The 12,646-nt window shown below is 42.0% G+C and overlaps 1 protein-coding gene across 5 annotated transcripts in view; it reads left to right on the top strand.

The window, feature by feature from the left end:
• LOC134359804 (gelsolin-like) overlaps positions 1 to 12,646 on the top strand; it is a 113,353-nt gene that overhangs the window by 87,174 nt on the left and 13,533 nt on the right. For all 5 annotated transcript variants that reach the window (XM_063073466.1, XM_063073468.1, XM_063073469.1 and 2 more), the window contains 2 exons: positions 6,175 to 6,345; positions 12,350 to 12,524. In XM_063073466.1, coding sequence (XP_062929536.1) covers positions 6,175 to 6,345; positions 12,350 to 12,524 — 346 coding nt within the window. The remainder of the gene's footprint in view (positions 1 to 6,174; positions 6,346 to 12,349; positions 12,525 to 12,646) is intronic.

Here is a 12,646-nt window from a genome sequence, read left to right on the forward strand (position 1 = left end):
AAAAAGAAAAAAAAACCCCCCAAAAAAATCCCACCGTGCAACTACCTAAAAGCAAAGCAAAGCAATGGGCTAACTTGAAACCAAACAGAGTTAAACTTAAAATCACGTCCTCAATCCCGACCTCCATTAAAACAGTGAAAAAAAAACAAGAAGGGTAAATATTACATTAAATGAAAATATCGAATAAAAGGTCCCCAAATCTGTTCAAATTTAAATGAAGAATCATAAAGGTTACTTCTAATTTTCTCCAGATTCAAACATAAAATCGTCTGAGAAAACCAAAAAAAGGTAGTTGGAGCATTAAGCTCTTTCCAATGTTGTAAAATACATCTTTTCGCCATTAAAGTAAGAAATGCAATCATTCTACGGGCTGAAGGGGAAAGATTACTAGAAATTTTAGGTAGTCCAAAGATAGCAGTAATAGGGTGAGGAGAGATATCTATATTTAATACCTTAGAAATAATATTGAAAATATCTCTCCAAAAAGTTTCCAAAGTAGGGCAAGACCAAAACATATGAGTTAAAGAGGCTATCTGCCCCGAACATCTATCACAGAAAGGATTAATATGCGAGTAAAAACGCGCTAACTTATCTTTGGACATATGTGCTCTATGAACCACTTTAAATTGAATTAGGGAATGTTTAGCACAAATAGAGGAAGTATTAACTAATTGTAAAATCTGCCCCCAATCATCCACAGAAATGGTAAGCCCCAATTCCTGTTCCCAATCTACCCTAATCTTATCAAATGGAGCTTTCCTAAGTTTCATAATAATATTATAAATCATAGCCGATGCACCTTTCTGACATGGATTAAGGTTAATTATCGAATCTAAAATATATATAGGAGGAAGCATTGGAAAGGAAGAAAGTATAGTACTTAGGAAATTTCTAACTTGTAAATATCTAAAAAAATGTATTCTTGATAAGTTATATTTATTAGATAATTGTTCAAAAGACATAAGGGAACCATCTAAAAATAAATCCAAAAACCGTAAAATACCCTTAGTCTTCCAAGTTTGAAAAGCGCGATCCGTAAAAGAGGGAGGAAAAAATATGTTGCCTAAAATAGGAATCGCTAACCCGAATTGATTAAGATCAAAAAATTTTCTGAATTGAAACCAAATGCGCAAAGCATATTTAACTATCGGGTTAGAGACCTGCTTAAGGCGTTTCGAATCAAAAGGAAGAGAGGAACCTAAAATAGAACCAAGTGTATAACCCTGAACAGATTGTAATTCCAATGCTACCCATTTAGGAATAGATAGTATGTCCCGGTCAAGTAACCAAAATTTCATATGTCGAATATTAATAGCCCAATAATAAAATCTAAAGTTAGGTAATGCTAAACCTCCATCTCTCTTAGCTTTCTGTAAATGTATTTTACCCAGTCTCGGATTCTTATTCTGCCAAATAAATGAAGAAATTTTAGAGTCAACTTTATCAAAAAAAGATTTAGGAACGAAAATTGGTAATGCCTGAAACACATATAAAAATTTTGGCAAAAAAAACATCTTAACTGCATTAATACGACCAATCAAAGTTAAATATAAGGGAAACCATTTAGATGAAAGTTGAGTAATATGGTCTATTAATGGTAAAAAGTTAGTCTTAAATAAATCTTTATGTTTACAAGTAATTTTAATCCCAAGATATGAAAAGTAATTATTAATCAATTTAAATGGAAATTTATAATATAAGGGAAGATGTTTATTAATCGGAAAAAGTTCACTCTTACTAAGATTTAATTTATAACCTGAGAAAAGACCAAATTGTGCTAATAACTCTAAAACAGCAGGAATGGATCTCTCAGGATTAGAAATATATAAAAGTAAATCATCAGCATAGAGTGATAATTTATGGGACTTTAATCCCCGAGTTATCCCAGTAATATTTGAAGATTCTCGAATAGCAATTGCAAGAGGTTCTAATGCAATATCAAATAATAGGGGACTAAGAGGACAGCCTTGTCGAGTACCACGAAAGAGAGGAAAAAAAGGTGAGTTTAAGGAGTTAGTACGAACCGAGGCTACAGGGGAGTGATATAACAGTTTAATCCAGGATATAAATTTCAAGCTAAAATTAAACATTTCAAGCACCTTAAATAAATAAGGCCATTCTACTCTATCAAAAGCTTTCTCGGCATCTAAAGAAATAACACACTCAGGAACATTTTGTGAGGGAGTATAAACGATATTTAACAATGTACGAATATTATAAAAAGAGTAACGACCTTTAATAAAACCCGTTTGGTCTTCCGAAATAATAGAAGGAAGTACTTTTTCTAGTCTATTTGCTAATAACTTAGAAAAAACTTTAGAATCAACATTTAATAAAGATATTGGTCTATAAGATGCACATTGAGCAGGGTCTTTATCCTTCTTTAGTATTAAAGAAATTGATGCTCTATTAAAAGATTCCGGAAGTTTACCAAGTTTCAAAGAAGCCTCAAAAACCTTATAGAGCCAAGGAATCAATAAAGAAGCAAAACATTTATAAAATTCAACGGTAAACCCATCAGGGCCAGGAGCTTTCCCCAGATTCATAGAAAAAATAACATTCTTAATCTCATCCATTGTAATGGAAGTATCTAATAAAGAAGACATATCCTGTGAAATCTGAGGGAAGTCTAACTTATCTAAAAAATCATTCATATATTTAGAATCTCGAGGAGACTCTGATTGATATAAAGAAGAATAAAAATCACAAAAGGTTTGATTAATCCCCACATGATCCAATATCAATCGATCATTTTGGTTATAAATCTGATTGATTTGAGATTTAACATAATTAGATTTCAATTGATTAGCCAGCAGCTTGCCAATTTTATCACTGTGAACATAAAAATCACTTCTTGTTTTCTTTAATTGGTTTACAATCGAGGACGAGAGTAGTAAACTGTGTTCCATTTGAAGTTCAGTTCTTTGTTTGTATAGCTCCTCAGAAGGAGCCATAACATATTTCTTATCAATTTCTTTAATCTTGTCCACAATTGCCATCTCCTCCTGCTTCTGTTTCTTCCTCAAAGCAACGGAATACGAAATAATCTGACCCCGAATATAGGCTTTAAAAGTGTCCCAAAGAGTGTTAACCGAAATATCTTCTGTATGGTTAATTGTAAAAAAAAGCTCAATCTGTTCATTCATAAAATTAACAAAGTCCGAGTCCTGAAGCAACAGCGAATTAAAACGCCATTGTCTATTGTTTGGTATATTGGCCATAATTTTAATAGAAAGCTTAAGTGGAGCATGATCCGAAATGGTTATAGAATCATAATCACATTTAATCACTGAAGGAATGAGACGAGAATCAATGAAAAAATAATCAATTCTTGAATAGGAATGATGAACATGTGAAAAGAAGGAAAAATCTTTTTCCTGAGGATGCAGAAAACGCCAAATGTCCGTCGACCCAGAATCAGAAAGGAAAAAATTAATCAAATTTGCAGATTTATTAGGTAAAGTCCGTAAAGGAGCCGAACGGTCCAAAGCTGGAGATAAACAGGTATTAAGATCTCCGCCCCAAATCAATGAAAACTCGTTCAAATTCGGAAACTGATCAAACAATGATTTATAAAATTCCGGACAATCCATATTAGGAGCATAAACATTAACCAAAACTACTTTTTTATTAAATAGTAAACCACTAACCAGTAAAAATCTACCATTCGGATCAGAGATAATATCCTGTTGTATAAAAGTAACTGAGGAGTCTATAAAAATAGAGACGCCTCGAATCTTAGCATTGGAGTTCGAATGAAATTGTTGTCCCTTCCAGAATTTGAAAAAACGTAGTCTGTCCCCCCTCCGTACATGGGTCTCTTGTAAAAATAAAATTTGTGCTTTAAGTCTCCGGAACACTTTAAAAACTTTTTTCCTTTTAATAGGATGATTAAGACCATTAGTATTCCAGGAGACAAAATTAATAATAGACTCCATAAATCCTAAAGTCAACCCATAACAAGGAGGATTGACAATAGGCGCGACCCACAAACCCGGAGAGGAAACAGAACATACAAAAGATACCGGGGAAAAGGACGCAACCAATACTTCAATAATGTATATAGCCCAAAGAGAAACAAACTAAAACGTGAAGCCCCTCCCACCACCCCCCACCCCAAGACCCCAAGGCGAAATCTAAAGCAGACCCGCCAGAAAGAAGCAAGCGCTAAAACTACCCCCATGACTTCCGGTATACGCTCCCTAAAAAAAAGGTATAAATATGAAAAGGGTCAGCTAATTGTAAAACAGTAAAAAAATAAGTAAAAAAAAGTTAGCTCAATTAAAATACACACAGAACAGAACAAAAGCCGGAAAGTATATATTAAAAAAAAACCACAATAAACCTCAAACTCATGAATAGACACAGCAACAAAAAAAAAATAGGATTATTAACATAAAATGATTATAAAAAGCAAAACAGAATAAAATTTAAAAAAAACTACAAAATTTAAGGCCGCACAGGAAATACGTAAAATGACAAAAGGGAAGTAACCACTCAGAATCCCCTGGGAAAAGAAAGAAATGACGCAGTTAAAAAGAAAGTTTAGCAGCCATATTAAGAAATCGAAAGTAAACTTTTCTGCCCAAATAGGGCACAGAAAAGTTAAAACCAACCAATTCACAGCCTCCGATCAACGGAGAAAATTTAAAAAAAGGCAATTAAGATGTTGAAGATGAAAGTTGATCCAGATAACTCTGGGCATCCGATGGAGAATCAAAAAAACGAAGGGCTCCATCTAACATGCGAATCCTTAGACGTGCAGGGTACAGCAGCGCTGGTCTTAAATCCATCTTATAGAATTCCGACATCACGGATCTGTAACGGACCCGTTGGTCCCAGATTGGTTTACTGAAATCTTCCACGAATCGGAACTTAAGATCCGAAAAATCAATGAAACCTTTAGATCGAGCGAATCGAAACAGTCTCTCCTTGTCTTGAAAGTAATGAAAACGTAAGATAACATGCCTCGGTCTATCTGACCTAGACGAGTATGATGGGATTCTGTGAACACGATCCAGTAGCGGTGGTTGGTCAGGAAATACAGTAGGGAATGCATCTTTTAAAAGTTGGGAGAAATATTTCATAGGGTTGTTAGCTTCCACGGCTTCCCTGACGCCAATCATTCGTAAATTCTGCCGTCGCATTCTAGATTCCAAGTCAGAATTTTTAAAAGTCAAAAAGTCAAGTTTCTTCTTCATTACATTAATTGTTTCTTCGACTTTCCCCATCTTAAGCTCACTTTGTTGCGCGGATTTTTGAAGATCAGATATAGCCGACTGATGTTCCGCAATACATGTTTGCATCTTATCAATTAAATCGGCAATTTTCTGGAACTTAGTTGAGATTTCCGTATGAATCAGGTCTTTAACAAAGCCCATAATTTCTGTACGAATCATCTCCCTAACAGAGGTTGAAATTTCCCTCTGAATTAACTCCGATATCGCTTTCAAAGTCACCGGTGATTCAGTCGGAGGGAGATCCGTAGCTTTCGGTTTAACCGGAGGTTTACCATCCTTGCCGTCTTTCCCGTTCTTAGACATAGCCGATCTCAGTATCATCCAATTGTCAGAGAATTCAGTTTAATTCAAAGTATTGTAAAAATTGATGCCTTAATAGTTAATTAAAGTATAGCTGACCATAGAGAGAAAAAACTCAGAGGTAATGGAGCGAGTCAAGAACGCGACTTCACTCCATGAGCGCTACCGGAAGTCTCCCATTTTTATTCTCGACCCGTGGCATTGAGACGCAGTGGATAGCGGGATAGTGTAACGGTTGGCAGCGCCGGAGGCCCGGGCTCAATTCCCGCTGCTGTCTGTACGCTCTCCCTGTGACCATGTGGGTTTCCTCTGGGTGCTCGGGTTTCCTCCCACAGTTCCAAAGAGGTACAGAGTAGTAAGGGTTTGTAAATTGAGGGCATGCTGTGTTGGTGCTGGAAATAATGCAATACTTGCGGGCTGCCCTTGGCACATCTCCGGACTACGCTGGTTATTGATTCAAAGCAATGCGTTTTTACTGTATGTTTTGATGTATGTACGACAAATAAAGCTAATCTAATCATTAAAAAATTTGTCCTTGGGGGCGTTGGGTCTCTTCATTGGACAGGAAGGTGACCAAATGTGAACATTGCCACGTTGGCCTCTGCGTCCGATAACTGTTTCTCTCCCTTACCAGATACGCGTGATCCAGGGGAAAGAGCCAGCCCACCTGATGAGTATGTTCGGAGGGAAGCCACTGGTGGTCTACAAAGGCGGGACCTCCAGGGACGGTGGCCAGAGTACACCCGCAGACAACCGCCTCTTCCAAGTTCGGGCCAGCAGCTCCGGTTCCACCCGAGCAGTAGAGGTTAGTCGATTTGCTTTTCGTCTCCTGAATTCGACCATCTTTAAGGGTAGGGTCACTCTCACTTGTTTGCCTTTTGTACATTGTCATTCTCTGCGTGTAGTTTTTCATTGATTCTGTTATATTTCTATGTTTTATTGTGAATGCCTGAATTAATCTCAAGGTAATATATGGTGACACATACAGACTTCGATAATAGAATTACTTTGAAACTAGTTTTGATGCAAATGATTATTTCGGCTGATCCGAAGCTGCAGCAATACTGATTGCTGCCAGCAGGCGTCACTGATGAGCTGATCTGCAGCAGGCTGGAGACAAAATGCTGGAGGAAGTCGGCAAACTAGGCAGCATCTTTGGAGGGGAATAAACAGTCAGCGTTTTGGGTTGAGACCCTTCATCAGGAAGCTAAATAGGACATACAAGGTAAATGGTAGGGCATTGAAGAACGCTGTAGAACAGAGGGATCTAGGAATAATGGAGCATAGTTCCTTGAAGGTGGAATCTCATGTGGATAGGGTGGTGAAGAAAGCTTTTGGTTCACTGGCCTTTATTAATCAGAGTATTGAGTACAGGATTTGTGATGTAATGTTGAAATTGTATAAGGCATTGGTAAGGCCAAATTTGGAGTATTGTGTACAGTTCTGGTTACTGAATTATAGGAAAGATGTCAATAAAATTGAGAGAGTACAGAGGAGATTGACTAAAATGTTGCCTGGGTTTCATCTCCTAAGTTACAGAGAAAGGTTGAACAAGTTAGGTCTTTATTCTTTGGAGCGTAGAAGGTTGGGGGGGGGGTACTTGATAGAGGTGTTTAAAATTATGAGGGGGATTGATAGAGTTGATGTGGATAGGCTTTTTCCATTGAGAGTGGAGGAGATTCAAACAAGAGGACATGAGTTGAGAGTTAAAGGGCAAAAGTTTAGGGGTAACATGAGGGGGAACTTCTTTACTCAGAGAGTGGTAGCTGTGTGGAACGAGCTTCCAGCAGAAGTGGTTGAGGCAGGTTCAATGTTGTCATTTAAAATTAAATTGGATAGATATATGGACAGGAAAGGAGTGGAGGGTTATGGGCCGAGTGCAGGTCGGTGAGACTGGGTGAGAGTAAGAGTTCGGCACGGACTAGAAGGGCTGAGATGGCCTGTTTCCGTGCTGTAATTGTTATATGTTATATTGTTATATAAATTCCTCCTTTCGGCCAGGAGGTGTAGGAGCCTTGGATCCTGCACTACCAGTTTCAGGAGCAGTTATTACCCTATAGCCATCAGGCTCCTGCACCAGCGTGGGTAACTTCACTCACCACAACTCTGAACTGAGTTCACAATCTGCTGACTCACTTTCAGAGATTTCATAACTCGTGTTATCAGTATCATTTATGTTTTTTTATATTTGCGCAATTTGCCTTATTTTGCACATTGGTTTGTTTTGTCAGTCTTGGTTTATACATAGTTTTTCACTAATTTTACTGTATTCCTTTTCCTGTGAGTGCCTTAAAGAAAATGACTCTCAGGGTAGTGAATGGTGACATGTACATACTTCGATAATAAACTGGCAATCTCCCAGTCAAAAAATTGTGCATTTGGATCTGAGTGTACCTCCTCAACTAATCAGATTGGAGGATTGTGAAATAAATATTGATTGGAATCTTCACTAGAGTTCAAAGAGGTTTGGGAGTTACACATTGGCATGGACCTGTATTGATCCTGATGAAGGGTCTCTGCCCCAAACTTCGATTGTTTATTTCCCATCATAGATGCTGTCTGACTTGCTGAGCTCCTACAGCGTTCTGTGTGTGGTGCTCAAACTTTACCGTATCTTGCGTTTCTGGGCCATGTATCAGCTGGATCAGAGTCTCTTGCAGCAATCACAACTTCATAGCGTGATCACAACTTCCTCAATTCCAACACATTCCACACTCGTGAGAAACCTTTCAGTAATGTTGGGCTTGTTGACTCTCACGTGAGAGGCACTGACTGTTAATATGCGGGTATCAAACTTCCGCCCTAGCTGGGAGCTTTACATTTCGTCCTCTAATTCCTCACCCCCTCTTCTACAGCCCACCTCCCCAATCTTAAAACCTGACGGGTGGCATTCCCATCTGAGTCTGAGAGGTCAAAGCTTGCTTCAGACTGGGAACTCTAAGCTCTTGGCTGAATCTTACTTTGTGACACTGTCTTAACCCTTTGCCAGTATGACGGAATAACCAATCTGATTAATGTGTTCTTCTCCATCGAAGCTTTCGAAGTGCAAACTGGGTCCAGTGTTTCTGTGCTTGACTGCAGAGCTCTGGAGAGAGCGAACTAAATGCAGGTCTTTATCCATATTGATCGATCCACCTGGTTCCCCACCTCCTTGGCTTTCTCCCCCCCCCCCCATGGTCTACTGTCCTCTCCTGTCACATTCCTTAGAGCTGAGGAGGAATTTCTTTAGCCTTTGAGTGACAAATCTGTGGAATTCATTGTCGCAGGTGGCTGTGGGAGCCAAGTCTTTGGGTATGTTTAAAGCAGAGGTTGAGAGGTTCTTGATGAGTCAGGGCGTCAAAGGTTCCAGGGAGAAGGCAGGAGAAAGGGGTTGAGAGGGATAATGAATCAGCCATGATGGGATGGCAGAGCAGGCTTTGAGCTGAATGGCCCAATTCTGTTTGTATATCTTATGGTCTTCAACCCTTTACTTCTTCCTACTATCACTTCCCAGCTTTTTCACATCATCCACCTTGTGCCTCACCTGTTCTCACCTATCACTTGTCAATTTGTACGTCTTCCTGCTCCCTACCTTTCTGGTCCTGATGAATGACCTCGGCCCGAAATGTCAACTGTTCATTTCCCTCCGTAGATGTCGCCTGATCGACCGCGTTCCTCCAGCACTTTGTGTGCTGCTCGAGGTTTCCGGCCTCTGCACAATCTCTTGTGTGTCCATGTTTGTAGACTCCTTGGTTGACCCGGCTGGCGAGCCACACCTTCCCCATGGCAGAATAGGTTGTGGCCTTCCTGTCACAGCTTCCCTGTTTTCCACATAACCGAGTCATAACTTCCCATCTCCTTTCCGAATCCCAAAAGAGAATGGGGAGGCAGCTGTTTGTTGTAGCTGGTGTCCCAGAAGAGCCCGGCTTTTTGTCGTTGTTGCTGGTTTGCACTTGGCTCCCTTACACCTGTGGGCCTGGGCTTCAGCGTAATCTGACACGCTGAGTGAAATCCCTCGCAGAAACTTCAGGTCCACTCTACTCTGCTGGGATCCCCGCCGCGGAAGTGGCAGATAACTGTGGAGGCCAAGTCATTGAGGAGGGATTTCTTTAGGCATAGAGTGATGTGTCTGTGGAATTCATTGCCAAGTCACTGGGGCATAGGTGGTTAGATTCTTGATGAGTAAGAGCGTCAAAGTTTATGGGAGAAGGCAGAAGAATGGGGTTGAGAGGGAAAATAAATCAGCCATGATCGAATGGCAGAGCAGATTCTGTGCTGAATGGCCTAATTCAGTTCCTATGTCTTTTGATCTTCTTGGTCCAAACAGTAGATTCAACAATGCTCCCTTTTTAATCCTGGATGGAGGAGGTTGCTTCCTGTTACCTACTTGCCAACTCTAGTCTCAAATCCTGCTTCCCTCCACCTTAAAAAGGGATTAGGAGAACTATGGCAGTCCACTCCCCACCTCCCTTCCCATCCCTCCTGCCAGCTCCCCCTTATTGCAGACAGTGAGTTGGGCATCGAGAATGAATAATTATTTCTAAGTAATTCACAGCACACACAAAATGCTGGAGGAACTCAGCAGGCCAGCAGGGGAAATAAATAGACAACCTTTTGGGCCAGGGTTCTTCATTGTGACTGGAAAGGGAGGGTGAAGAAGCCAGAGTAAGAAAGTAGGGGGAGGAGGAGGAGTGAAACCAGGTTGGGGGGGGTGGGGAGGTGGTTGGCTGGGGTGGTGAATGATGTGAGAAGCTGGGAGATGATTGGTTGAAGAGCTGAGGGAGAAGGAATCTGATAGGAGAGGAGAGTGGAGAAGGGGAAGGAGATGATTGGTTGAAGGGCTGAGGGAGAAGGAATCTGATAGGAGAGGAGAGTGGAGAAGGGGAAGGAGATGATTGGTTGAAGGGCTGAGGGAGAAGGAATCTGATAGGAGAGGAGAGTGGAGAAGGGGAAGGAGATGATTGGCTGAAGGGCTGAGGGAGAAGGAATCTGATAGGAGAGGAGAGTGGAGAAGGGGAAGGAGGAGGAGCACCAGAGGGAGGTGATGGGCAGCCGAGGAAAAGAGAAGGGGTGAGAGGGGAGCCCGAATGGAGAATGGCTGAGAGAAGGGAAGAAATCGCTGGAAGTCTCACTGCTCTCCCTCTGCTGCACATGACTCTTTGCTCTTTAGTGAGAGCCTTCAGGCCGAGAGAATTAAAGTAATTATTTTTCTGAATAGCTTGGGGGGCATCAGGCGTTGGTGGTTTTGTTTTTAAGGCACAGTTTGTGTTGACCATGATGACTCAGGGGTTGCTAAGACACTAATCTCCAGGAAGGGGCTGGGACCGAGAGTGACTCTGGGCTTTTGCTGGAGTCTTGCTTTTCATTGGACATAAGTAGGTAACAGCGCCCTGAAGCAGGCCTTCCATTGGAGGAGCAGGTAAAGAAACCAACCAAAGTCGGGACAGGTGATTGGGTTAATGGGGGGGGGGGGGAGGTCATGTGATACATCCAAGGGTGTGTTGAATCCAAGTTAGGTTCTTCCTGAAATGTTTAGTTAGGAGTTAAATTCTAAAGTCAAGTTTGAACAGACAGCATATCCTGGAAGTCCAAAGTAAATTTATTATCAAAGAACGTATATGTCACCATATACTAACCCGAGATTCATTTTCTTGCGGGCATTCACAGTAAGACAAATAAATACAATAGAATCAATGGGAAATGACACAAAGACTGACAGACAACCAATGTGCGAAAGAAGACAACCTGTGCAAACAACCATAACAAGTAAATAAATAACATGGGGAACATGAGTTGGAGGTTCTTGGAAGTGAGTCCATAGCTTGTGCAGTCAGCTCAGAGTGAAGTTACCCACCTTGTTTCAGCTGTCTGATGGTTGGGGGGTGGTAACTGTTCCTGAACCTGGTGGTGTGAATCCTGAGACTCCTGTACCTCTTTCCCGATGGCAGCAGCGAGAAGAGAGCTTGGCCTGGGTGCTGGAGGTCCCTAATGGCCCTTCCTTGTAGATCACACAGGCTAGTAACGTCTTTGTTTCCCTGGTGGAACTGCATGGGATAGTTGACCAGTGGAGGAAGGAAGTTCTTTAAGAGTCAGTTCCAGCTACTTCCCCAAAACAGAACTCCACCCTCCAGTTGGGACCGCTGCCACGCAATGACCAATGACTCCTCGGGTGAAAGGCATTTTGTCCTTTCTCATATGTGTGAGCCCCCCGCTCACTCTTTCTCCGTCTCGCAATAGCTCCGCTGTTGGTTGGATGTTGTCACACCTTGCCTGCCTCTGAGGACAATAGAAGTGTGGGGGTCACCAGGCCAGGGACACGTCGTGTAAATTTAAATAGAAGGTGTGGTCAGCTATCTAGGTCCCCGTCTACAGGACAGCGGTTGCCAACTGTATTGAAAAGTGGTCACAATCCTGTGTCTTTCACTGCCACCCCTCCCCCATCAGCCCCCAATTCTCACATCTTGGGGGATGCTAACCAGTTTTCAACTGGCTACCCAAAATTACTGTCCTGCCTTCAGCCCAATCCTGTTCCTTCACTATCAGCTCCATTCCACTTGGATTACGTTTTAAGCCCACTAGCATCCACCCTCACCCTGAGGATTGAGTCCTCGGGGTGTATGAAAGGGTTTTGGTTACGTGGAGCAGCCCTTGCGTTGAGTGGAAATGCAGTTATCATGGGAATGGGGAAGAGCTCGGAAGTTCCTGAATTCAACGAGGGCTAGCTGTCTCGAGGCCAAAGATTTTGGAGTTGAAGTAAGTGTGTGTGTGTGTGTGTGTTTACTGCGCCTGAGTTTATGGTGATCCTATGAACGACTTCTGTCCCCCTGCAGGTCGATGCTGCCGCCTCCAACCTGAACTCGAACGACGTCTTTGTCCTGAAGACCCCCGGCTCTTCCTATGTGTGGGTGGGCCAGGGAGCCAGTGACGCCGAGAAGCAGGGGGCGCAGCAGCTCCTCGACATCCTGGGAGTCAGCGCGTCGGAGGTGGCCGAGGGGAGCGAGCCAGGTAGGTGAAGAGCGCGTGGGTCCCGTGGCTTGTCCAACCGGGGCCCTTCACCCTGATGGATGGCCATTTTATTTCCAATGTCTTCCCCTGCCAGAACTCGAGGCAGGACGATGAAGGGCGGG

Source organism: Mobula hypostoma, chromosome 21, assembly GCF_963921235.1.
Source record: "Mobula hypostoma chromosome 21, sMobHyp1.1, whole genome shotgun sequence".
Classification (NCBI taxonomy): Eukaryota; Metazoa; Chordata; class Chondrichthyes; order Myliobatiformes; family Myliobatidae; genus Mobula; species Mobula hypostoma.